Source organism: Ovis canadensis, chromosome 21 (assembly GCF_042477335.2).
Source record: "Ovis canadensis isolate MfBH-ARS-UI-01 breed Bighorn chromosome 21, ARS-UI_OviCan_v2, whole genome shotgun sequence".
NCBI lineage: Eukaryota > Metazoa > Chordata > Mammalia > Artiodactyla > Bovidae > Ovis > Ovis canadensis.
In genome coordinates, this window is record NC_091265.1 from 59,132,448 (window position 1) to 59,158,761 (window position 26,314).

At 57.4% G+C, this 26,314-nt stretch overlaps 1 protein-coding gene across 6 annotated transcripts in view; it reads right to left on the reverse strand.

The window, feature by feature from the left end:
* Nucleotides 1-100: 100 nt before the first annotated feature.
* NRXN2 (neurexin 2) overlaps nt 101-26,314 on the reverse strand; it is a 100,185-nt gene continuing 73,971 nt past the window's right edge. For 2 of the 6 annotated variants that reach the window (XM_069566146.1, XM_069566143.1), the window contains 5 exons: nt 24,271-24,442; nt 20,104-20,193; nt 16,410-16,735; nt 13,991-14,069; nt 101-1,456 (listed from right to left, as the gene is read on the reverse strand). In XM_069566146.1, the coding sequence (XP_069422247.1) occupies nt 1,152-1,456; nt 13,991-14,069; nt 16,410-16,735; nt 20,104-20,193; nt 24,271-24,442 (972 nt within the window). In that variant the 3' untranslated portion in view covers nt 101-1,151. Of the gene's footprint in view, nt 2,039-13,990; nt 14,070-16,409; nt 16,736-20,103; nt 20,194-24,270; nt 24,443-26,314 lie in introns of all 6 variants that reach the window. The other 4 variants (XM_069566145.1, XM_069566141.1, XM_069566144.1 and 1 more) reach the window with 3 other exon arrangements.

The following is a 26,314-nucleotide window of genomic DNA, read 5'->3' on the forward strand; positions in this document are numbered from 1 at the left end:
ACCAGCTCTCATGGGCTCATCTGGGCCCAGATCCCAGCCCAGAGCTGGGACCAGGGTCCCAACAGCACCCGACCCGAACAAACTGCACAGGACCTTTGGATTTGGAAAGTTTTTGTTTTCTTTTCCCACACATTTCCGGGGTTGGGGTGTTTTCCAAGACTCAGACACATTTGTTAACAAAGAGAGAAAAAAAAACTGGGGGAGCAGGGAGCCTGTGGGCAGAGAAGTGATCCCAGCAGTCCGCGGGCTATGCCTGGCTCCCCCTCTTCCCTGCTGCCCGCGCCCAACGGGTGCCACAGGCTGCTGCTCGAGATATCTAGATTATTTGTCTTCAATATATATCTGCATTTGCCTTTCCCCTCCCCCCCGCCCCCCACCCTGCTCCTCCAGCAGCTTCCCCATCAATGCACGTCGCCCGGCGGCACACAGCAGAGCAGGCCTTCCCAGGCCCGAGCCCCTTCCCTGGGTGGGGCACCAGGCAGGCCCCTCCTCCTCCTGGTGGGCGGAGCCAGGGCTCTCGAGGCCGCCCAGGCCCCGCCCCGCCCCGCCCCTCTCTGGGCCGCTCCGCCCACCCTCCCGCCCTTCTCCCACCGACTCTGGAAACCCAAAGGGAGGAAAGGAAGGGAGAAACCTGACACACACAAAGGAGAAGTGGGGAAAGAGGGTGGGGACTGAGAGACACAGCAAGCCTGGGGTGGGGACTGAAGGGCTTGGGGAGAGAAGGAAGGCGGGAGGAACAGAGGGAGCAAGAAGAAAAATGGAGGGAAATGAACAGGACGAGTAGCGGACACTGTACAAAACCCCCAGCCTTCCTTCCCGCCCAACCCCACCAAAATAAAACTACCCCCCTTAAAAAAATAAATCAACCCAGGGCTGTAAGCATGTGCCCTGCCCGGCGGGCGCAGAGCTGAGAGGGACAGACAGCCCCAGGACGGACGATAACTCCGCGCCGGACAGCCGGCAGGAGGAAGGGGACGAGCACGGGGTTTTCCTTTCCTTCTTCTTTTCTTTTTTTTTGCGTTTCCTCTTTGTGAGAGAAGTCTGAGGCAGCCAGGGAGTGGGTCCCCAGGGCCCCGGCAGGGAGAGGGCCGCACCCTCCTCCCGGTCTCTCCCGGGAGGGGCAGCTGGCAGTGGGGCGCGGTGCCGGGGGCTCAGACGTAATACTCCTTGTCTTTGTTCTTCTTGGCCTTGCTGGGCGTCTTGGGGGCGGCCGGGGCCTTCTCTTTCACCACCGCCCCGTTGCTCTGGGCCGAGTTACTGATGTAGTTCCGGCTCTGGTCCACCTGGTAGGAGCCCTCGTCGCGGTTGCGGTACTTGTACATGGCATAGAGGAGGATGAGGATGCAGAGCGCCGCGGCCGCCACGATGCCCACCACCATGCCCGTGGTGCTGCTGGACTCCCGGATCACCTCCACCGCGCCCGGCGGGCCCCGCTCCCCAGGCCCGGTGGGGTTGGCTGTGGGCAGATGGGGGAAGCCGGGAGCGGAGGTCACGCCGGGGCGCAGGGGAGGGGGCCTCCGCGGCTCGAAGGACGTGGGGGCCCCAGGCCCCAGGGGTGGGTTTTCCAGCAGGGGCTGCAGCGGGTCTCGGTGGTTCATTTTGCCCGCTGGCAGGTTGGGGGCCGGGGCGGAGGGGGCGAGCAGCACCCCAGGGGCTCCCGTCGCCCCATCTGTCCTGAGGTTGGGCCGGGGAGCGGGCTTGCGCGGGGACAGGAGGGTAGTGCGGTCCGTGACCAGGGGAAAGGTGGTGTAAAAGTCCTCGTCGTCCGTGGGGGGGAGGCTGGAGTCAAAGACCTCCCCGGAGGCAAAGCCCGAGGCCTCGATAGGCTCCTCGCAGTCGCTGTCGTCCTGCTCGGCCTGACAGGGGCCCCCGGCGGGCGGGCGGCGGGCCGCGGGCGGGGGCAGGGTGTCTTGGGTGGCACCCACGCCGGTGAGGAAGGGGTAGAAGGTGGGGGGTGGGGGCACGAAGGGGGATCGAGTGGCCACGGGAGGGGGGTCTAAGGAGTCCTCCGTGATTATGGGCAATATTAACTCTCCTCCTAGAACAAGAGAGAGAAGAGAAAAGACAGGGCATCAGCGAGGGCCGGGGCGCAGGCGGCCGGCACAGAGAGAGAAATAACAGCCTCACACACCCAAATCGGTTCCAATTGGCTTTGGCGGAGACTAGAGCGGGCTGGGCCCTACCGCCAGCCGGCCGGAGCCCTGCGCTTTAAGCGGGCAGCGGCTCGGATGCTCTGGGCACCCCACGCACGGGCTCTGTGGCTCTCTGGGTTTTGGTTTTTTGTTTGTCTTAAGAAACCAAAAGGAACAGAAAGGAAAGGAAATAGAAAAGAAATGGAAAAAAACAAAACAAAAAAACTCTACTGGTTTAAGGTTTTAAAAACAGATACAAGAGCAGCATATAAACAAACCTAACAACGATATCTTTTAGGGTTTTTTCTAGGTTTTTCTCTTTTTTTGCTTTTTTTTTTTTTTGCTTTTGTTTTTAAAAAAGAAGATAGCATACCACGGAATTCAGGCAACTTACATCAACAAATAGGCCGTGTGATTTTAGCATGAAGAAAAAAATTACAAACAGAGCTGTGTAAGCGGGTTCTCCCGGAAAAAATAAGAAAAAACAACTTTTCCGTACAACGTTTCCTGTCTATCTGTTTGATATCTCCCTCCCTCACTCTTCTCTCCCTGAACAACTTGCTTCCTCCAGAGTCCTCTCCTCCCTCACTTGTGCCCTCTCCCCCTCATTAAACACAAAACTGAAATGTGCAGAGTGGAGGCTGTCGTGGAGGAACTGTTACCATAACCCGGTGTTGGCGTGGGGAGGAGGGAGGGAGCAGACAGAAGGGGGGCTTGGGAGGAGGTACATGACAGGCAGCGGTGTAGGAATCACCTCAGAGGTTAGAGGACTTGGGAGGGGATGGTCGTGGGAAGGGGCTTTGAAGGCTAATTGCAAGTTGGCCATGGGGAGAGGAGAAATTGAACATGGGAAGGGATGAGGAGTGGCAGGGGGTCACAGACACACTGGAGGAGGTCCTGTCGGACTTTGGGAGTGGTAGTGAGAAGCCATGTGAAGTTAGGGAGGTGAGGAGAGACAGGGAGTGAGTGAAGGAACTAGGCAGGAACACATGATTCTCGAACTAACCTAAATCCCCAACTTTCTCTTTCTTCACCCTCCACCTCTGACCCCCACTGACTTCCCCCCCTCCCCCTCCCCAGAACCCCCATGGGCCACCAGGACCTGGCCAGGGCTTGACTGCCTCTGGCCTTCTTATTATTGTTAAAACAATAATAAAACAACGGAAAGAAGAAGAAAGCAAAAAAAGAAAAGAAAATACATACACAGCCATCTGGGAAGGATGTACTTGCTAATATAGGGCCCAGGAGAACTACGGGGGAGGGCCTCTGGGGGTGGGAGCCTAGGTCTGATAGCTGGAGTCCCCTGGGTAGAAACTAAAATTCCCATCAGCCCCAAAGAGTGAGAACTACAAATCTCATTTCCCATCAGCCCCTGGGTCAACAGCTACAACACCCATCAGCCCCCTGGACAACCCCTCTCAAACCAAAACACTGCAACCCACTGGTCTGGGGCGGAAGGGAGCTGAGCCCTGGGTCCTAGGGGGCTGGTGGAAGCACTCCCTCCTCTTGGAGAGGCAGCTCTGGGTCTGGTGTGAGTGGTAGCTTTCTCTTCTAGTACTTCCAGCTCAGCTCAAGCCATGCCCCCTATCTGAGTGCTCATCTCTGCAGCATTCGATCTGTACAGATCACACCACAAGCCTCCCACCCCATCTAAGGGAAGCTTCTCAGGACTCCACTGGCAGATCCCTCTGTCCTATGCAGCCCGGCCGGCCATGTGCCACCACCACGTCTTGGCACCTCTTCTCCTCCTCCCCCCACCCAAAGTGCTCTGGTCTCTGCCCTGCTGTTCAAACACCTCTGCTGATCCTCTGGCAGAGCCATCCTTGGTCACAGTAGCCAGCTCAGCCAAGATCTTGCTATTGAACTCAGAGCCTCGCCAAGCTCCTCAGGCTGCTCTCCCCACCAGGATCTAACCTCCCCCGGGCAGGAGCTCACCTGCACCCCAAACTGTGAAGCCTCTGAGCACCTGGCCTTCCACAGGCTCAGCCACCCTGGAAAACTGAGCCAAGAACAGAGAAGCATGCTCTGTGGGGCTGGGACTGCCCAATACCAGCTTATCATGGAGGAGAGTGCTGAGGCCTGGAGTGGGCAGGACTTCCAGGCGTCAGTGTTGGGCTACTTGAATGGACTATCCCGTCTCTTCTGTGGCTCTCGGAGGCCAGGGAAGGGTCATGTCTCACAAGGAGCCCCAGAAGGCCTGACTCGTCCTCCCCATGCCTGCAGGAATCTGCTAGGCTGCTTACCTCTCGGCTTCGATTTTAACCTGGGAGGCCAAGACCTGTTCTATCATGAATTCCTATGTGACTGTGGGTAAGTTTCTTTCATTTTCTGGGCTTCAATTTCCTCATTTATAACATTAGGGTACTGGGCTCCAGGCCCAGAGTGAGGCCAAGGCCTGGCTCCCAACCTAGGGAGGAACATAGTTGGTCCTCCATCCCTACCTGAACCCTACACCCACCAAGATTAGCCCAGCAACCTGGTCCCTGGGTCAGGGGCAAACTCAGCTGTTAGATCTGAGGAGGCTGGTAGCCCATCAAATGGTGACATCTGGGCCCGATTATGACAAGGCTCCCTTCCCTGCATGAACCATGAACACATCTGGGGTACTCACTGCGGGCCCATACCACTTGTCCTCTTTCTGACCTTTTGCCTTCTGTTCAGAGCACCTTCCCCCTGCTGATATCTCACTCATCCTTGAATCCAATCAAGCACCTCCTCTTCCAGGCAGACCTCCAGATGCTCCTCTCTGCCCTGGATGCCTCTGACACCATGTCCCTATTCTGTCCTGAAGGCACAGGTTTGGACTCCCTGCCAGGAAGGCCCAAGGCCCATCTGTCTCTCCTAAGTATCCAGCACTGGGCCTGGCACAGAGCAGGGGCTCGCTGTGTTTCGATCAGGGAAGGGAGGAAATTTCATCAGACATTTGCTCTGAGCCAGGCCAAGCTAGGTATCTGAGCAAAAGGGCTGGGAGCCCCTCTCACAGGCCAGAGCAGCTGGCTTCTGAATATCTTTCCTCCCTAGCCCCCGCAGGCAGCAGGCACTTCTGAGAGTTCAGCCTGGCAGGAGCGGCTCCATGGGCCCAGCTCTCACCCACAGTCTCCTCTACCTTCTGTCTTAGACTGGGCCACCAGTTGTTCTTGAAGACTTTAAGATCAAGGCTTGTCCTAGACAGTCTTCTCCTTGACAAGCTACCTATAGCTGGGGCTCCAGCAGAATGCCAGGCCCACGACATGGGACCAGGAGACCCATGCTGGGGACACATCACAGCCCAGAGGGGGCTGATCAGGCCAATCAGGGCACAGAGCTGGCTGTCTACCCTCTTGCTCACCCCCACCCCTCTAGATGAGGGTATTCAGGGGCCTCAGGCCTTGGATCACAGACAAGTCCTGCCCATCCTGAGTCCCCCACTCCACAACCATTTGCTGTAATTCACTGGTTCTTTAAGTCCTCGGGGCACACAGGCTCCCAGGATCCTCCTGTGAAGCACCCCGCTTCCCTGATCCCTGCCTCCAACACCTCCCAGGCCTGGTCACATTGACCTCTTGCCCCTGCCCTTCAACCCCAGCCACTTCTTGCCTCCATCTCCGGGGTGTGGTCCTGCATCCTCAGCTCCTCTGGGGCTTTCCCCTGAGTCCAAGGCCTTGAGGGCATCTCCAGAGGGTGTCCTGCCCTCACCCACAGCCCCCACACTGCCACATCTGACCCTTGATGCCCTCTTCTCATGGCCCTGAACACAAGCCTCCATCCCCGACACCATGTCCCCCCTGGGTCCCACAACCCCTACCCTCTCCACAAGACAACACACTATTGCAACCCCACACTGCCTTCCTTCTTCAGCACCCACTTAAGCCAGCCTGGGCTCTGTGGTAGTCAAGTCACACTCAAAATACGGTACTGCGTTTTTCTGAGGTCATTCATCAGTCCAGAAAGGGTCAGGCAAGCTTGCCCCAATGAAGAGTTAGTGGGGCCTGGAGAAGGGGAGGAGCCCTCAGAGACTCCTCACTGCAGAAGTCCAGCTGGGGGCTCCCCAGGTCGCCCTTCCCACTGGACATCTGGGGTGTGGACTCAGGAAGACCCATGGTGCCTGGAATTCTGGGTCCAGTTCTACTCCAAGGGTGCACACTGGGATGGGGTGCCCCCTGTCTAGGGTCTAAGGGCCCTAGACAGCCTTTCTCCCCTCCTCCATTTCAGGCAAATGCAGCATTGGGGGAGTATTCACAGGGGCATTTATCATAGATACCACTCACCCTCTGCTCCTCAACTGAATTTCAGTGCATGGCAATCCCCTTACTAAAGGGAATTCCATTCTGGCCAAGGAGATCACAAGCCACTCCCAAGCACCCTCCCCGCCCAGCAAAGCCTGGCTCTGGGGGCTGCTGGCCTGGCAAGCCGGACCCTTTCTGCTTTTAGGGCACAGAAGACCTTTAACTGGAAATCTAGCCAGGAACCCCATTCCCACCCAAGCAAGATCTGCCAACCCCCAAAGAAGCATCTAGAACTGAAGCTGAGAGAGACAAAGCAATCGGCTGACTGAGGCCTCATCCACCAACCCTGGGTGCCCTGTCCAGACTGTGACTGTAAGAAGGCCACTAGTTCAGCATTTGATGGGGATTAGAAAAACGGCAGACCTTCAGTGTGGCCACAGCCCTGCAGGCGTACAGTTTGGCAGATTGTATCTTTGTGCAAAATTGGAAAAAGGCATCCTGTCTTGCTGGTGGACACAGCCCCGCTCCAGGGTCCAGGACACGGCTTGGCAAGCAGAGCATTGGCGAGATTTCAGGCCTTACTCACCTGTTCCAGCAGAGAACAATCTGTGCAACTGTGTGCAGTGGCCTGAAGGGTGCCGCCCCTCCCCACCCGAAATCCCCGCACAGCAAGGGCACACAAGGGCCAAGGTGGAGTCAAGGCCTGAGACGGTGACACGCATCCTGTGTGCACACACGTGCACACACGTGCACCCACCCCTTTGAGGGGTCTGTTTCTGGGCACCTGGGCATGTGTCTCTAAGCATGTGTGTGCATGTGTGTGCAAACATGAACCTTGATGGATCTGGGCACATGAGCCCACATGGCAGCTAGTCTTAGCGGACGTTCGAGCATGTGAGTGAGTCTGGCCTCTGTACCTGGTTTTTGTGTGGTGGTCTGAACTCATGTGTGTCCATGTGAATGCATGAAAGTGTTCCTGAGGAGATGCGAGCCTACCACTGAGGGTCTGAGCACATGCAGTGTGCCTCTGACCACCTCCTTCCCTTGGGCAGTGAGACTACATTTCCCAGCAGCCCTTGCAAGTAGGTGTGGCCATAGGAGGGAGCAGTGGGCAATGCTAGTACTGGCCCATAAACGCTCCAGGGTGCCAGGCTCTGCACTCTTTCTCCTCCTTCCAGTGACCTTGCCAACCTCGTGTTGAAATGGAGGAGCCACAGGTTGGAGGACCCTGGGTTCCCCGAGCACTCCTGCTAGTCACCCAGGTAAGGCTTCCCCTGAGTGAGAAACTTCCCTTGAAGGACCCACTCAGATTCAGGGGTTATCTGCTACAAAAACACACATTACCTTCACTAGTACAGACACAGCCCCAAGTGGGTGTCACATTAACAAAAACCTGTGGCCCTCAGGTAACAATCCAAGGAGATGGATTTGGAGGCTGGAAAGATGCAGGACCACATAACGCAGCCGCAGGACAGCTGGCATCTTGGATTAGGACCCGCCTGTACCTGCTGAGGCTGAGGCACTAAGGGAAAGTGCTCAGAAAGTCAGGATGGCAGGGCCAGCTTTCACCTCCTGCATTTAGTAACGTGTTACAAAAAAGAGACAATGTTAGACAAGAACTGGTGGGTTCTCAACAGAGATGAAGGGACCAGAGAGAGCCCAGAATATGAGGCCTGCAAATGTCAGAAGAGCCGCTGCCCCCCAACCCCAAATCTTGAGAGAGAAGACTGGAGACGGCTTTCAGGGACAGTGGCCCAGTGACACTTTCGCCTGAATAACAGGTGTTCAGCCTGGCTTCTAGGATCAGACTAAGGATGTGGTTCCCCACCAATTGTTCCCAAAGCCCTCAAGATAGTCACCGCTAAATTAAGAGAGAAGACAGAGAAACAAGGAAATAAACAGGCTTGAGAATGATGCCTAGGAGAGAAGTCTGAGTGTGGGTCCGTTGACTGTTTGAGCCTCAGAACCACCTTTGGGCCCCCAAATATGCACAGGAAGTGGACTGTCAAGGCTGTGGGGCCTCCAAGGAGGATACTTTCGCAACACCCACCCAGAGATGGCCATGAAGGATAAAGGACTGGGAGGGACCTGCCAGAGGACAGCACCAGGGCTCCAGACCAAGGAGGCGAAAGTTCCTCCAGACAGCAGAGCAGGTTTCAGGGGGAAACGTCCCCACGACTGAGGGCAGAGCCCCGAGCTGCCTGCTGGCTGGATCTCCCAGTACTAGGAACTACAAGCTGCTGTGCCCTCCATCCTTCCCTTTGGATGCAGGGTTTTATGGTGGTGGTTGTCTCTGGTGTCCTGGGTGTGTGGGCAATGAGATCAATTATCCTTTTAGTTAATGGGTATCCAGACCACATATGGGTACCCAGGAGCTAAGTCTGGACCCTACAGAGAGGGTCCATCTTGCAGACATCCTCCCCTCTCAGAAGACTGTTCTAATCAGGTTGCAGGGAGGGGGGCTTTGGGTGTCTCCCTTGGGGAGGGGTGGATGTGTTCAGTAGGTGGGAGAGAGTGGAATGCATCGTTTGTGACCCAAAGCCCAGACTGTTGCAGATAAATGGCTAGCTGGTCACCAAATCTGTTTTTGCTTCCTCCTGTGAGCACAGCAGGGCCATGCCTCCCAACCTGCCTGGAAGCTAGGCTGTGCCACGGGGACAGTGCTCTGGAGGGCAGCATCAGCAGGGCCCACGTGCCCCTCTCCCTCCCAGGCCTGGCCCATAAACCCTCCCCTTGTGCCCCTCCCCATTCATCCCCTTCACCACAACTAGGGAAGTCACGGTGCAACTTCAAGGTGGACAGAGACTGACTCTGAATTAGCGCTTGGAAAAGAGCTGCTCACCCATCAGGAACAGTGTTTACGTGAACGAGAAGTCAATTTCTATGTGTTAAACCATGGTGTTGAGAGCTTGTTTGTTGTAACAACTAGTGTTATCTTAAGACAGGCTAGAATCTGAACACATCTGTGTCTCTGATTCTGAGCTAGATGTGTGGGTCTGAGCAAATGGGTCAATGCCTGTGGAATTAGGCATGTGTACGCCTCTGAGGCCCCCATGTATGTGTGTTTGCCTCTGAGGCCCCGTGTGTGTGCGCACGCCTCTGAGGCCCCATGTGCGTGTGCACACCTCTGAGGCCCTGTGTACGTGTGCACACCTCTGAGGCCCTGTGTACGTGTGCACGGGAGCAGAGCCTTGGAAGGGCTGCACACATGTGGGCTACGTGCATGAGGCGGCTTCTCTGGGTCTGAACATGGGGGTTTATGCGAGGCTGAGTACACATGTATGTGCGGGCCCCTGTGGTCTGTGTGCTCACATGGTGAACAGGGAGGCAGGCACTGTACTGCATCTGAAGATGTGTGATTGGCCAGAGGGTCCACGGATATGTAGGTGTCCTTCTATGTGTAGCTGCACGTGTATCTCTGAGTGTATGAGTAAGTGTATGAGCAGCTGTGAGCTCCCACGTGGGTCAGTGTTGACCTGACTCTGTGTGTGTGTGCACGTTGTGTGTACACCACTGTGGGACTGAGTACGCGTATGCATGTCTTGAGGGGTCTGAGCACATGTGTGTGTCCGAGCTCAAGGGCCCACAAGTGAGAATGAGCTGAGATGGGCCTTGAGGAGCTCCTCTCCCGGTTGGTGGGGGAGGGGTGCAGGTCTGTGGGGCTGAAGAAACGTGTGTCTGTGCGTGGACCGCTGGGTCTGTGCACACACAGCCTGCCTGAGGATGTGCACACACACACGTTCAGGGGTCTCATATGAGCACACACTCGGTACATGAGGACATGCCTTTGAGGATGTGTGCATCTTAGTGATCATGAACAGATGTGCGACAGGTCTGAGCCCAAGTGTGTGCGTGTGTGGAGCTGTGACACTCGTGCACCTCTGTGAACTGGGGGCAGACGTGCACATCCCTGAATTCACATGCCTGTGTGTGCACACACGCGCCTACACCTCGGAAAGCTTGCTCACGTGGTCTGTGTGCCTGCTCAGAACATGCACACACACATCTGTGAGCATCTGCAAGTCAGAGCTCACACAGAGGATTCTGTGACCTGAGCACATGTGTGAGCGTGTCTGTGACACAGGTGGATTTGTATACGTGTGTGTGCCTCTCTGAGCCGAGGGTGGATGTGGAATTCTGAGAGTCTCAGATTCGCATACGCATGGGCCTTAAGGGTCTGAGCACACGGGCATATGTGTCTCTTGAGCATCTAAAATATGCAAGTGCTTCTGAGCACGTGCATGTGATTCTGAACATCTGGTCTACCCCTCAATAGATACGCACATGCACACCTCGGTGGGGCTGTGAGTGCACTGATGTGCAGCTCTGAGCACCCACGGCTGCCTTGGTGGGTTAAAGACATGCCGCATGGCACCCTCGTGCAGTTGGGCTCATGTGTGAGTGTGAAAGCTGTGAGTCTGAGCAGGCAGACACCTGTGAGCCCGCATCTAGGTGTGGAGCCCTAAGCACACACATGCAGGACTGGGGCTCTGAACACATGTGTGCTTCTGTGAAACTGTGTACATCTGTGGGGGGTGGTCTGTGTGTGCCGGACTTCTGGGGCTCTGCATACAAGCATGCCTTTTTAGATCTAAGCACATGCATGCCTCTTTTAGCCTGGGCACAAATGGCATGTGCCCTTTAGGTCTGAACATATGTGGACCTGTGGAAGTGGACATGAATGAGCTTGCCAGTAGGTCTATAAACGTGTGTGCCAGGATGTGAGCGTGCCTCCGGTCAGACACGTGTGTGCGTGTAGCTGGGTCCCTCTGTGGGTCTGAGCCTGTGCATGCACTTCCGTGTGTCTCAGGGGCAAGATCCCTATGGCCAGGCCTGTAACACAGGGTGTGGCTCAGGCTGGCTAAGACAGTGGGGGTGGTGGGTCACAGTGCCTGCTAGGCAGGACATGGCTTCCTAAAGGCACTCCCACTAGAAAGAATCTGAACACTGCGTCCATCAACACAACGCCCTTCTTTGGCTGGGCGGCACCTTCACTAAAGTAACTGTCAGATGATGGGTTCTCCAAGCTGGGGTGCCTGGAGAGGGAGAGTGGGGTCTGGGCTCTGTGGAGGGGCCCAAGTCAATAAAAGGTGAGGAACACGTCAGGGATGACCTGAGGCTTCACACCTGGAGCCCAGGGAGGAGGATCTGGCAGGTGAGAGAGGTGCAAAGAGCCTGGGGCCAGCCCCTGAGTAGCTGCTGTCTCTAGCCAGGCTGCTTCCATCTCTGACAATGACCTTGGAGACCAAGGAGGCCTGGTGTCTGCTGAAGAAAAAGCCTCTGCACTGGGGGCACAAGAGGGGTTCTGGCCCGAGCCCCTCCCCCTCCAGGTGGGAGGTGTCATGGTCTAGGGACCCTAGAGTCATCTTGGCCCTTGTCTGGCCTCCCATCGAGATAAAAATCCAATTTAAACATTTCAGAGCAGCGTGAATGTGGAGGTGCAAACATGTGCGATGCACATCTCAAGGTGGGTTCCGTGGGTTTTTTCTGGACACTCAGCATGCCCTCTGCCCACCCACCCTCTTATTTTTAAATGCTGGCCCACCAGCCTCTCCCCATCCCCCAGCCTCCACTCCTCCTCCGCCCTCCATAGTCCCCTCACAGACTTGACGCTTTGATGGAAGGAAGGCAACTGGCCTGCCCACTTCAGCTCTGCCTCAATCTCTGGTCCCAACACAGCCTAACAGTGCCTGGCCACCTGCACACACACTCAGCGTCACAGCCAGGCCCCTGACGAGATCCTGGGTGGGGCTGGGAGGCCCGAGCCCTAGTGGACAGTGCATGGCCCCGGGACGGCCCTGTCTGTCGCTGTAGGACGGCCATCTGCAGGGCCCGGGGGAAGCAGAGACTTCTCCACCCACCCCGGCAGTTCACATCCCCAAGTGTGCAAATATATGCGGTGGGGCCAAGCAGTGCCTTTTTCTTGTGACCACACAGCCTTTTCCCCAGAGTCCCATCCCGGGGCTCCTATGGGACCCTGCAGCACAGCCCCTCCTGCAGGCCTGAGCTAGAAGTTCTGTGTCCACCTACAGGAAACCCCTTCAGTGACTAGTCTGGGGAAAAGCGGGGTGCAAGGAGGGTGCTATGTCAAAGGTGCCAGAGTCCCAGAGCCTCCCAAAGCAACAGTGGGTGTGAGGGTGCATCCCTGAGCCAAGATCATCAGGGAGACGGGGGAGCCCCCCAAAGAAGAGCTTCCCATATGGAGGGCATCTGTCCAGAAAGCACTGTTCCGGCTGTGGGTGTGAAGCCCTTTCCAGCCCAGTAAGCAGAGGCTTCCCAAAGTCCCTCAGGGCCCAAGACTGCCAGAACAACCCCCTCACTCTAGCCTACTGAGGGACACAGGGCGGTCAGGCATCAGCCTCTGGACCTGGTGGCCTGCGCCGCAGAAATCCCTCACCCTTGGTCTCTGCCCCAAGGCTCCAGGGTCTTCTAGCTCTGCCTCCACTCCTTCCACTGAATGGCCACATTCAGTCTCCTTCCATGCCCACTGCAGCCCACCCTTAGCTTGAGTGGCTCTCCTGTGGCTGGCAGACCCCCAGGCTATCCCTCAGGCCAGATTCACAGGCTCTGCCAGGTCACACTGCCCACCCCTCAGCTGACCCCTTCACCCCCTCCCCTGACCCTGCAGGCACCTGCCCCAACCTCCAGCTTCCAGTACCAACAGCCCAGCCGTCAAGCATTGCAAAGTAATGGGGAGAAGTCTCTGCAAAACCCAAGCAAGAGATGAGGCCCCTGGGGGCTCATCCAGGCCACCACCAAGGCCCATGTGCTCCCAGGGGAAACGTGGCCACATTCAGTCTCCTTCCATTCCCGCTGCTGGCCTCAGTTCCTCCCAGCTGCCACCCACCTGCGCGCATGCACCCACTGTGCGGCTCCACACCCCATACTTCTCAGCTGGCACCCAAGGCCCACCCCTGCTTTGCCAATCTTGTCTCTCTCTGTGGGGCTGCACCCTTCTCTCCAGCTAGAAGCATAAAGCAGAGGCCTGGAATGCCTCCTCCAGGAAGCCTTCCCTCCCAGCTCTGCTCTCCTCCCAGAGCAGCCCCCCAGGCCCAGTCTCCCTGGGGACCTAATGCCTGGCTGGGGCACCTCCCACCTAACTGCCTCAGCTTGGCCAGGAAGCCCCGGGATCGTCTGGCCACCTCCCTGAGACTGGGAGTGAGGAAGGTGCAGGAGCCAGCAGAGACCTCCTCTTTCAGTGACCAAGAGAACCCTAGATCTCAAGGACTGATGGGAATTGCAGTTCTGAACCCAAGAGCTGATGGGAATTGTAGTTCCTAGGCCTGCATTCCCCATCCCCATACTCCATCCCCCAACACACCATAAGGGCTCATGGGACCTGAAGTTACTCATCTTTCTAGGGTAAATTCTCCCTCTTTCCCTCCTGGCATCCCTTGGCCCTCAATCTTAGGACCCCAAGCTAAGGACCTCACTACCTCTGAGGGCTGAGGCACCAAAAGGCCAAAAACTGCCTAACCAGGGAGTACTCATGGGGCCTGGTGGCAATGGCAGGAAGGGAGAGGAAGCTATCAGGAAAAGTTAAGGCCTGGCAGAGGCCTCTGGGGGGCGCTTGGGCTGGGGGCAGGGACAGTCGCCCCCCTCCCCTCAGCGTCGCAGTGGGCCCGGGGCAGGGGAGGGGGGAAAGGCACTCACCAGTACTGGGCTCACACTCCTCCAGGTCCTCGTCATCGCTCGGGCACTCGGCCGAGGCCACCAGGAGGTCATCTGTGTTCTGGGGGGCAAGAGGAGGGTTGGGGGAAAGAGGAGGATTCCAGGGCGGGTCAGCAGGCCCCACGGCCACCTCCTGAGTTGTGGGACAGGATGGAGGATGGGCCCTGGGCAGAGACACACACCCTGGTCCACACCTCAGCTCTCTCATAGTTTGCTGGGTGACCCAGGTGCCTCCACATCCCCATGCAAAGCAAGACTGAACAGCCCTGCCCTGCAGCAGCTTCCGCGCTCCTGGGGATCAATGAAATAGCACATGTTGTGCCTTTTATTTCTGGGAAGCTGAGGGGACTCAAGCCAGACCTGTGACTACAAGACCAGAGCAAGGGGGTCCAGGGGCAGCAGGGAGGTGAGACATGGGGGCCTCTGGAGGCTAGCATGGGCAGAGCAGGACCTGGGGGGTTTCTCGGTTCCAGCCTCACCACCCCATCATTCTCATCTCTCTTCCAACCCCCTTCCTGGAGCCCGGGAACCAGGCTGCACACAATAATAATTAGGGCTGTGGTCGCCATGACAACAGGAGTCGACTTTGTCAGCATTTTCTCTCCTCCTGATTGCAAAGAAAGAGAATCCCCAAGATGAGTGAGTGTAAGGGGAGGGGGGATACACAGGGGGTGACAGGGAAGAAACCCAAGGAGGGAAACCCAGACTCCAAGCAGGAAGGGAATTAAAGACTTCGGGTGGAGGGAGAAGGCCAGGTCAAAGGCCAAAGATGGGAGGAGTCTGGGCTGGGTAAGGGGCTGCTTCTTCCCCAGCCCCTGATCTCAGGACTCTGCAGCCCTCACCAAAGGGCAAGGTGGGGACTGGAAGACTACTTCTGCTTCTCTGCCAGCCTGCAGGCTCCACCACACAGCTGTGACCCCTAGAGCCCCACCCCTCTCTCCTGCCTAGATGGTCTGCCCATCACCTCACACTGAGACTGGATGCCCTTCTTGCCATCAGGCACTGGGCATAGCCAGTGCCCAACCTTGGGTAGAGCCACGCCTTTTTCCCAGGGCTCCCTGCTCCCTGGGGTAAGGCCTGGCATTCGGGTCCCCTCAATTTTCTTGGCAGAAGGGAAGGGGTTCAGGCTTGACTCTCTTCCCTGGACAAAGCCGTCAACCAGATCCAGGCCCCTCCTGCACAGACTGGCAGGGATGAGGGGAAGGGAGCTAAGAGAGGCCAGCCCTCATTTACAGAATCGGAAGGCAGGCTGGTGGTGGAGGTAGGACCTGCCCCCGTGACTGACCCAGCCCCTCCCTCACCCGGGACGACAGAGGTCCCGCCAGGCCCAGAGGCCCACAGCCATGGGCGATGGGGAACAGGAGTGGCTTGGGCAGGGAGCAGGGTCCCTAAGCAAGATCCAGTGTGCCAGGTGCAAGCCCCCACCCTCAGGCCACAGCAACAGCTAGAAAACTCAGCTGCACCCGGGTTGCCTTAGTGAGTCACATATGCTCAATCAGCTTTGGCCACCAGGAAAGTCAGGCCTCTCCTGTCCCAGCAGAGCCTCATTCTCAGATACAGCCCCCTCGGGTGCTCCCCTGGGTGTAAGAGGCGATAAACTCAAACCGGACCCGGGAGAGTATAGCAGGCGGGGCAGGCCGGGGGAGGGAGGTGGAGCACCAGGGGACTGTCTGCACCTGCCGGGCTCTGACCCACAGGTACAGAGGACATTGAGGCCTGCTACACGGCGGTGCCTACTCAAGGCCACACAGACAGGGCTTGTGACTGGAGCGAGCCGGCAATCCCACTACAAGGACACCGGCAATCAGGAGAGGCTGCTCCAGCCTCCACCAGCCTCTGGAGAAGGGCTGCCACTGCTGGGTGAGCCGCTGACCCCTCCAGCGCTGTCGCCTCTGTGCCCTGCCCAGAGCGGTGCCACCCTGGCTCCCTCTGTCTCCCCCTCGATGCCCACACAACACCGAGATGGCCTTCATTACTAGGCAGGTAGCAGGGGTCATTCCATCCCACAGCCCAATTTGGTCTCTCTGGGGCTTCACCCATCTCCCCAGGTAGAAGCATCAAGCAGAGGCCTGGGATGCCTCCTCCAGGAAGCCTTCCTTCCCAGATCTGCTCTCCCCCATAGCAGCGCCTCTCTCATAGGTGGGGGGTGGTCTTCCCCCGTCTAGCTAGGGTCCCCAACTTCCCCCCCACTCTGGGAATGGTCCCCCTAGAAAGAGTGGTCACCTCTACATCTATGACATCCCTGGTTCCCAGGGTGACAAGTGCTTCAAGAAAGGAGACCTTGCCGGGTCCACCTAGACTGCCGTCCCCTCAGAGCTCCCGGGCGCCGGGGCTGCTAGGCGGACATCAGCCCTTCCCCCGCGCGAACCCGCAGCCCTCGCCCACCCGTGGGGGCCCTCACCTGGGCGGTGCTGTCCCTCAGCGTGGGGGAGCGGCCCCGGCGCGTGGTGGTGGTCGCCATGGTGGTGGTGGTCTCCATGATGGTGGTGGCCATGTCGGCCAGCAGGGTGGTGGCCGTGGTCTCCGCGCTGAGCAGCACGGACGGCCCCTCCCCCACCAGGCGCAGGTGGCCCTCGGTCCGCACGTTGGGGTCGCTCTCGGCGGCCAGCGCCAGCACCTTGAGCCCGTTGTAGTAGAGGCCGGACACCTGGCCCTGGAAGGGGCGGCCCTGATCCCGGCCCCCGATCTTGATGGCAGCCTGGCTGTTGAAGATGGTCAGCTGGCGGCCTGGGAGGTGGGGAGGGGCAGGGGTGACAGACAGAGAGGGGACAGGCAGCAGGGGGAGACCAGAAAGGGAGAGGGAGAGGGGGGTGTCCAAGGCGGGGAAAGGGGTGGAGGTGGAAACCAGCAAGTAGGGGTTGGGTGGGGAGGGAGAAACGAGGAAGGGGCAGACACCAAAGGGAAAGTCCTCATCAGCCACTAGCCCGGTCCAGCCAGCAGGGACCCTGGAGGGGAAGGAGCCCCAGGGCACACACGGGCCAGGAAAGGGGGCCCAGCTCCCCCCTCTCCCCACCATGCTCATGCCTCTGGCCTTCCCATCCCCCCTCCTCTCTTGCTCTGGGGGCATCGCCCCCTTCTTTCCCTTCAGTTGGATCCCCATCTTCCCTCTCTGCTTCCCCCCCAACTTCCCACACCCCGTGTCCAGCCCCAAGCCACGGAGCCCTCGGAAGCAGCAGACAGAGGAGACAGAAAGGCAGAAACGGAGAAGGCGACTGCCAAGCCACGTGGTCAGTGCGTGTCAGGGCAGGGATGGAGGTGAGGCCTGGGTGGACAGTGCATGGGAGGAGGGCCAGCATGCGTGAGCCTAGGCGCAGCCACGTGGACCGCACTCCATCCTCCCAGCCACCACCAGGCCCTTGGACCTCTGGCCAGGCCCCCCTCTCCCCTCCTCCCCTCGAGGCTCAGCCACAGCCTGGGGATCACGCCCTGGAGAGCAGAGTCCTTCCTCCCCGCCAGGGTGTGCAAGCACAGAGATGGAAAATGTTAAAGGGACCTTGCTTCGCTCGCTGACAGCCAAAAAAACCACTCCAGCTCCAACCTCGCTCCTCACTCAGCAGTTACACCTCAGAATTCCCACCTGGGTGGGCTTTGGTTGTTCTGTTTGGTTTTAGTGGATCTGGGGGTCAGTTTAACCCTCTGAGTTTGTTGCTTTGGTTTGGTTTTTAGAAAAGATATTTATTATGTTTAAGTTTAGATTTAACTTTGGTTTTGATGTTGCTTATTTTGTGGGGGGAGGCGGGCAGAGGAAGTACTAGGTTGCCCCCTGCTCCCCTGGACCTTCAGCTGCTGGCGCTGGGGGTTTAAGGCCTGACTTAGCCCTTGTTAGCCTCTGGTTAGTGCCTCGTTAAAGATCTGGTTTAGAGTTAGGTGCCTATAAGCCCTGGCCTGAAACCTGGGCTGAGGACAGTCCAACTTGTGAAACCCACACTATTGCTGGAAACATGGGTTCCCCAGAACACCCAGACCTCTGGGGCCCCCTGCCATCTGTCTGGCCTCTGGCCAATGATCGGCCACGGGTGTGTCTGCTCAGGCCCTCTGCTCAGCCTCTCCTCCTCCTCCAGCCCTCCCTCTGCCCAGCACCTCCCTCAGCCCTGGAGCAGGGCCATCATCAGCCGGAGCCCACAGAAGCTGAGAGCTAGTGAGTGGCAGCTAGAGATGGGACCCAGAGAGGCCTTGAGGATCAGTGTCCAGTTTACACCCACACGTGAGAATTAGGAGAAAAACAAAGGGGAGAAGGTTCACAGTGGTCAAATGAGTTTGGAAAACAAACATTTCATAATTAAACGAGGTTTCTCTCTTGCAGGACTTCTCAGAGCATTTATTTAAATGAATGTTCATATGCCTCTCCAAGAGGAAGAAACGGGATTCCAATTTCTCAAGCTCATCTTACCACATCTCTCTCTTTCTTCTTTTTTTTTTTTAACCACAAATCTCTTTATCGTGAAGCATCTCATGGGACTTATGCTTCACAGGATACATTTTGGAACTGGAAAAATGGATTCACTCAATAAATATTTATTGAGCACCTACCACATGCTAGGTGCTGACGGTAAAGTACTCTCTCTGAGAATGCCCAGCTTTGGTTCTCCAACACTTTCCTGTTCCTCATTTCATCTCATCCTCACAGCGCCCCTTGTGAGGCAGGCTGAGCAGGGATCACTGTCCTTGTCTCCCTGAGGAGGGAGCTGATGCCTGCCATGCTCTGGGAAATACTAGAGAATGTGGCCCAATCCTGCACTTTCTAGAAGAGGAACCAGAGGCCTAAAGAGAAGGTGCAACCCTGTAGGAGCAAAGCAGGACTGGGATTTCAAACCAACGGCAAGAGTTCTTCCTTCAGCCGGACCACCAGTCCCGCCCCCCAGGCCCCTCTCCCTGGCCTGTCCAGCTCTCCCTACCCTTGGGGTCACAAGTTGTCCCAGCCTCAGCCCAAGCTGCTCCCTTGGCCTCTCTGATTCCGGAAGAGGGAGGTGGGTAACGGGGAGGAAGCTACATAGGTGAGCCAACTAGGCCCCTGGGGCCCCACCCACCATGAACTCCTCAAAGGGTTAAAGTTCACCCCGCTGGAGAGAGCAGCCCAGTGCGGCTGGGGGCTGTAGGTTTTAGCGATGTCTGTTACAGTCCCTTTAACTTTTTGTCCTGCTACGGATTTATCACATCTGGTTATCAGCATGTTTAGTCCCCACTGGCCGTGTGGGGGGCTGGAAGTGACATTGGGGGTTTTAGTTGGGGCAGGCCCCAGTGGACATTTAAAAGCACAGTTATCAGCTGGTTAGGTGGAGGTTTAACAGTGCTACTTCCCCCCTAGAGTTTAGCCTTAGAGGTACAGAGCTCGCCCCCTCTCCAAAGGGAATGGGATGGCTTTGCCCTTGGCCCCAATTTCCCTTGGTGACAAGTGGCCTTCTCCCTCCTCCCTCACACCCAGCAGCACCTCTTAGCCAGCTGTTCTGTCTTCCTCGTCAGCTAAGCAGGCACAGAAATCCTCCTGGGATGCCACCTCTCCCCCACCTCCTAGTCTCCCCACAACCTCCACTGCATCTGAGATCTTCTAGACCCAGGTGGGCCCCTTCCAGAGACAGCGGCCTCACAGACGCTCTTCATCTTTCCAGTAGGATCTGAAGCCCCCCCACTCCTCCCTTTTCTCCTCAGATGAGCCCTGCGAGGTCTTCCTACCCCTCCTTGGGATCCTAGGACCACCACCCTCTGCTTCTAAAGCCGTGTGCTGCCCAGCGTGCTGTGGTCCTCAGCTGGCCCTCAACTAAACCTCTGAGCCAACACGGCAGCCCCCTCCCCACCTACACTTCACCCAGCCTTCCTGGAGGGATTCAGCATCTCCTCGATGACCCTAGTCCCATCACAGGTTTAGGAAGAGACCGGGCTCTCCCACGTCTAGAAAAGCCCCACCCCTGCCCCAACCATCCCTCTAGAAGCCACAGACCCTTGACCCCAGAGAGGAAGGGAGCACCCTGGCTGGACAATCGTCCTCTCACTAGGGGGTGGGTGATGGGGAAGGCTCGGATGGGGAAAGAGAGAGCTCTGCACCTTTAAGATAGTGTTTTTAAAGTTAATTAATTAATTAATTAATTCTGGTTAATTACCTTTGTCGAGCAGCCACTCATCAACTACTCGACCAAGCCGGTAGGGGATTCTCTGTCTAGCAATCGCCAGGCGCTCGTTATCAAAGTTTCCTTGGAAAAGTTTAGAAAGACAGTAGGTTTCTCAGGCGGCGAAGTCCAAAGGAGTTAGAAAAGTAATTATGCATTTCTCAGGAGACTCAGAGTAAGCGGCCACATCCCACGGAGAGAGGGCAGGTCCACCCAAGGCGGGAGAAGAAATGCCGGTCCCTCGTCCGCCCTCCGGTCCCCCTCCCTAGGCTCCCAGGCAGAGCCAGCCCCATCCTGGGGGCAGGAGCCACCCGAAGAAAAAGAGGGGACAAGGAAGAAAAGGAAAGGGGAATGGAAGAAGAGGCAGCTGGAAGGTCAAAGGTCAGAGGTTAAACAGGTTTATCTGTCTGCCCACTTCTTCCCCATCCCAGAATGGGGTAGAGGGGTGGGGAGGGGCATTTAGCAGGTTTAAGTTAGGGGTGGAAGGCCTTAGTGACCCAGCTGGTTACTGCGTTTAGAGGGCGGTTTAGAAGTGGGAGGGACGGGTTAAGCGGGGGTTTATGCGGCATTTAGGGGGTGGTCCGGCACACGCATTTAACAGTGAGATTTAAAACTCTTCTCGAAGTCCCCTCGGTTCCCTTTACATTCTGTGATCAACTCCCAGCTTCCCCTCACCTCCCACCCCACACCACACCCCACCCCACCACTGGTTTCCACCTGCACTTCCCCCTTCAAGCCCCCACCGCTCTCACTGAAGACACTTCTGGGCTTCTCATCCTGGTCACAGTGCCGAGTGTGGCCGCTGGATGTCCTCCAACTGCACCGCCCAACCCTTGCATCTCGCCTCCTCTGTCACCCTGGCCCATCCCCGGGCTCCCCGCAGGCACCCACGGCCCTCCTCCGCCTGGTGGCACCTGGCTCTCATCCCCCTCTCTCATTTTCACTCCAAGACCCTCGGACTCCTCTCCGCTCAGGTCCCCTCTCTGTTCCAGCCCTGGGGACCCATCCCAGCCCCAACCTGACCTTCCTCCTCTCAATCCTGACTGCCCATCCACACACAACTGTATTCTCTGCTCACAGGGAGGAAGGAGGATGTGTGTGTGTGTCTGTCTGTCTGTCTGTCTGTGTCTGTGTGTTCTGGGAGCTCTCCCCCAAAGCTGTGGGTGACCCCAAACTGTAGCTGTGGAAATGGAAGTTATTTCCTTTGGGTACCTGGCCACTCTACCCATTGAAACCACTGACACGATCTTCAGTAACATGCACTCTGGGGGTGTTTTCCTTCTCATGTCTCACTGCACAACCGTGCTACCTGCCCAGCGAGACCTGGGCCTGGGCCTGCCTGTGTTCACCTTCCATGAAGCTCCCATGGTGCGTTCACTCCAGCAGGGATGGGGCCTCCCTGGATGCTTACGAGGCAGTGAGACCCTGCCCTCCCGAAGATTCCACAGACTCTGAACCCACAGAGTCGGGTCACTTGTGTTTTACACAAAAATGGATCATCCACTCGTTGAGTCACTCAACAAACATCTCCTGAGTGTCTTCTCTGTTCCTGGTGCTGGGTACTGGAGATGCAAAGACAAAGGTCCAGCCCTTGCCCGGGGGGGCCCCCACCGAGCTGCAGCTGGCAAGGGCTCTGTCAGAGGCAGCACAGCACTGGGGCTGGGGCTGGGAGGGCCCCCAGAAGAGTTTGGAGGAGGAGAGTAGCAGCCAGACGGGAGACAAGCGGGGGAAGGGAGGGAGAGGGAGCGCTCGGGCAGAGGCAGGAGGGCAGGAGGCATCCAGGCACCTACTCCTACCGGCGAGTTGTGTATGTGTGTGTCTGTGTCTGTGTGGTCATGTACTTGTCCGTATGTGTGTCCTAAGGGAGGGAAGATGTATGTCTGCCTCACTGGCACACACAACAATTCTAACAAGAGTGCAACAGCACCTCTGCTGTGCCATGCCATTCTAGCACTTTACTTAGGTCATCTCACAGAACTCTCACAGTATGGCTATGGTGCAGATATTATCCCCAACTTTCAGAGGTCGAAACTGAGAGGCAGAGGCGCTAGATGACTTGTCCAAGGTCACCCAGCTTGTCAGTGGCAGATGCAGGATGAAAAGCCAGGTCCTGCTGGCTCAGGGGCCCTGGGCCACGTGGCTGTGTTTCCCGAGAGTCTGGGCCATGCACACTCTACTCTGGCCTGCTGGTGTTGCTCAGGGGGACGCTCGCTTTCATAGGTGACCTGCCCTTACAGGGCACCAGGCCCTCAGGTTACTCTGCCTGGCAGTCAAGGAGGCACCCAACAGTCTCTCCCACCCCAGCCAGGGATCCCAAGCAGAGGAAGGCGGGTGTGACTCTTCTAATCCTGCATCTGCCCCGCTGGGATCCACGGGAAGGTGCTCTGGCTTGGCATAACGCTTCATGCTCCCCGAGTCCAGCCCTGTCCCACCAGGGAGGGCTGGTGTCTTCACGGCTGCAAGGGTTGCCCTGGTGTGTGCATCTGGGAAAGAGAGAAGTCTGAGGCCCACAGCCCCGCCTGTGGGTGTTGGTGTGTCTGTGGCACTTGGAATGGGAGCGTTTATGTGCCTGAGTAGCCCCACGCATGCCCAGGCCTCGGTGTAAGCTGGCACCCTCTGTATGGCTTTCTCCCCTGTGTCTATCTGACCACATGAATATCTGCCAGTGTCTGTGTGCCTGAGGCTGGCCTGTATGTGTATCAGTCTCTGTGTTTATTAGGGGGCTTTGGGGTTCTGTCTTCAGAGGCTGCCTGAGAGTGTCTGGGTACAAGCCCACGTGTCGGTGAGCCGTAAGCCCACCTGAGCCTTTTTATCCCAGAGTAAGTGGGCCTGTGAGGGTTTGCACACGTGAGCCTCTCGTGTCCTTCCGCCCCCTCGGCCAGCACAGGCGGCTTCTCCGGGCATCACTTTGGCCGAGGAGCGGGGCTGAGCCTGCAGGTGCTCTCTCTGCTCCTCAGTGGCCCCCCCGTGCACGCGACTCTGCAGGGTCACTCAGCCTGCATCTCCGCGTCTCGGGCTGTCTGCGGTTCTCCTGCAGGATCTCCACTTCCCCTCCCTGTCGTCTCCCGCACCAGGACTCTCTTGGCCTCCCTCCCCAGGCTCTGGCCACCTCTCCTCTTGCTGGCTGCATCTGCGAGACAGCGGCTCCAAATATCTCCCTGCATCATGCCGGGTGCTGCCTCCGTTTCTGCTTCTGTCTCGGTGACTATTCCCACACCTCTCCATCGCTCCTCCCTTGCTTCCTCTCACTCTGAGGCTCTTTCTCTGCCTCCCTCAGATTCGCGCAGTCTCTGCCTCCTCATGTCTTCCAGGTCCTCATTCCTGTCCTTGCCCTGTGCTCCTCAGATCTTGGAGGGTCCTCGGCCACCGCAGCTGTCACACTGTTGAATCAGGTCTGTTTGCACCCCTGCGCTTTCCCACCCCCACGACTGTGAGCTCCCTGCAAGCAGGGGCTGTGCCCTGTGTCCTCGGGGCTTAGCACAGGACCTAAGACCAGCAGACTGTTGGTGAAGCCTTGTTGAAGGCACTTGACCTATTTTTCGCTCTTGTTGTCACTTGTCGCTCTCTCCCTTTCACGATGTCCCTTACTCTCTGAGACACTGGGGTTCCTTTTCTCCAGGTCTCCATGGTTACTTCTCTTTATCTAGTTCACCTAATATGAACCTTCGACTTGCTCTCTGTAAAGACCTTGGTTCTTGCCTTGGTTCTATCCTTGGGAACAGCCCTGCTTCCTTGCCAAGATCCGTTCTGGGTTACTTCTGGATCTTCTCTCTTTGGTTTCTGCATCTGCCGCCCCATTTCCACCTGTCCCTCTTTTCTCAGCTCATCCTTCCCTGTTACGTCAGACTCTCCTTACCTCTACCTTCCTTCGCTTCTCTCCTCCCCCACCCCAAATGGGAGCCTGCCCTTGCATCCTTCCTTGCTCAGCTGTTCCAACCCTCTGCGAGCTGACCTCCCACAGTCCCGCCCCTACCCTTCAAATCCGTTTTTTTCCTCTTAGCCCCGCCCCACCTTGGTCCCGCCCCTACAAGCCACACCTTTCCCGCAGCGGGAAGCCTCGCCACTTAGCCCCGCCCCTGGTGCAGGCATTTCTCCTATTGGAGGCAGCCCTGGCCGCCCTGCCCCACCCCTCCCGCCACACCTCTGCGCCCCGCCGCCTACCTGCCGGGTATCGCTCGTTGACCGGCCAGCTGTCCACCTGCAAGGTGGCGTTGCCGCCACTTCGAGTGAAGCGCACCACGTGGTATTTGCCGTCGCTCACGATAGCGTTGGGCTCGTCGATGGTAATGTCGTCCGTGCCCACGTTAAAGATCACCCCGACGGTGCCCTGGTCCTGGGGACAGGGAGGCAGAGATCAGGGGTTGGGAGGAAATGACCATTCACTCCCGCTAGAACTCCTCCTGTGACCACCACCGGTCCACCTCTGCTGCATTTAACAGCTTTACAACACACCTCTCCCAGCCATGTCTTCACTGGACCCTTTCACCTGCCCAAGGAGGTTGGCTTGCCCCCTCCCCCATATGCGAGTGAGGGAGCAACTGAGGTTCAGAGAGGCTGGAGAAGCCACTGTGAGGTGCAGAGCATGGACCTGGAGCACTTCAACTGACCACACTCACCTCTTGCTTTTAGGTTCAGTCAAAATGTTCACAAATGTTTACGGGGCACCTACTCCATGCAAGAGCCACTGGGCCTGCAGGCCCCAAACAGGGATGATCAAGAGCAAGCTAGGACCAGTGGGAACACCAAGGGTAGAGGCTTCCCTAAGGCACGACCAACAGGGGGGTCCACAGAAGCCAGCCCCTCCAAGCTCCAGCCTCCCCTCCCCTCCCCTGAATGCTCAGCACTGGGCAAATCCCTGGGAGCTTTGTCTCCAGGGCATCAGCCCATGTAGGTCAGGCCTGAGTGTGGGGGCAGCCCCTCTACAGTCAAGAGGGCAGAGGTAGGGGGTCTGGACTGCGTGTTTTGGAGGGTGTTGGGTATAAAAAGAGATCCAGGAAACAAACCATGTTGGGGTTATTAAGGAAAGGTGAGATGGGGGTGTGAGGGTAGAGGATGCTGCAGGCAGGTGGGAACAGACAGGAAGAGGAAAGACGGGGACTGAGCCTGAGAAGGGGAGCAGAGAGTCGGTCTGAGCAATTCGCCCAGCCCCGGGCCTCAGAGAGGGCCTCGTGGGAAACCCGTACAGGCTGCCCAGGAGCCAGTCCAGGAAGAGTTCTGCCCATGGTGCCAGAGCCTCACTGAAGCCATCAGTGGTGCCAGGCCCTCTGTGGGTACTGTACACAGGTGCTCTCTTCACCCCCACAGCAACCCTCAGGAATGTACAGCATCCATGTTCCACTGAGGAGGAAACTGAGACCCCGGGAGAGTAAACAATATCCCCAGATTCCATGGCTCATAAGAAAGGAACCCCAGGTTTGAACCCCAGTTGGCCTGACTCCAAAGCCAGTGCCCTCTCCTGCTTTGCCCCACCAGTCTGGGGAGACACAAACTCAGAGTGCTGGAGCTGGGGGTGATCTGAGAGGCTACTGAGACCAACCTTCCTTCAAGACCGAAGACAGCTAAAGAAGCCAGCACAAGGCCCTCTGGGCCCTAAACCTGAGCCCCTATTCCACTCCCCTGCACTTCCTAGCAGTACCCCGAGTTCAGCCTCCTGAGTTCCCACACCCTCCTCCGCACGGGACAGATACTCGCACAGATTCCCTCACAGTCAGGGGGACCCAGATCCTCTGAGAACACGCTACACTCCTGGAGTCTTCCTGACAGACTGTTCCAGTCCAGCCTGGGCATGAGGAACCATTCAGTGGCCACCTCCTGCATCCAACAGGGTCAACAGGCTTGGCGGCACTGAAAGAGGGGTCAGGTGGCTCAGACGAGGTAGGCATGGAGTCTGCAGGGAGAGTTGGGGAGCAGGGTGTCACCTGTGGTCCACTTGAAGAAGGCCCTATCCCTTCCTCACTGTGGGTCCATTTCTCCCCTCCTAGAACCTGGGAAAGCCACACACACACACACACACACACACAGCCATACACACAGGCAGCACCTCTTCAAAGATGCAGCAAAGCAGGGAAACTGAGGCTGGGCTTGCCTAACAAAGAGTACTAGCAAGCTGCACCCACCCACCACCTGCAGACTGATGACATCCAAGGAGAAGGGGTGATGGTCGGCTCCTCACACGAGGGGAACAGACCTCAGTACTACTGTGAGC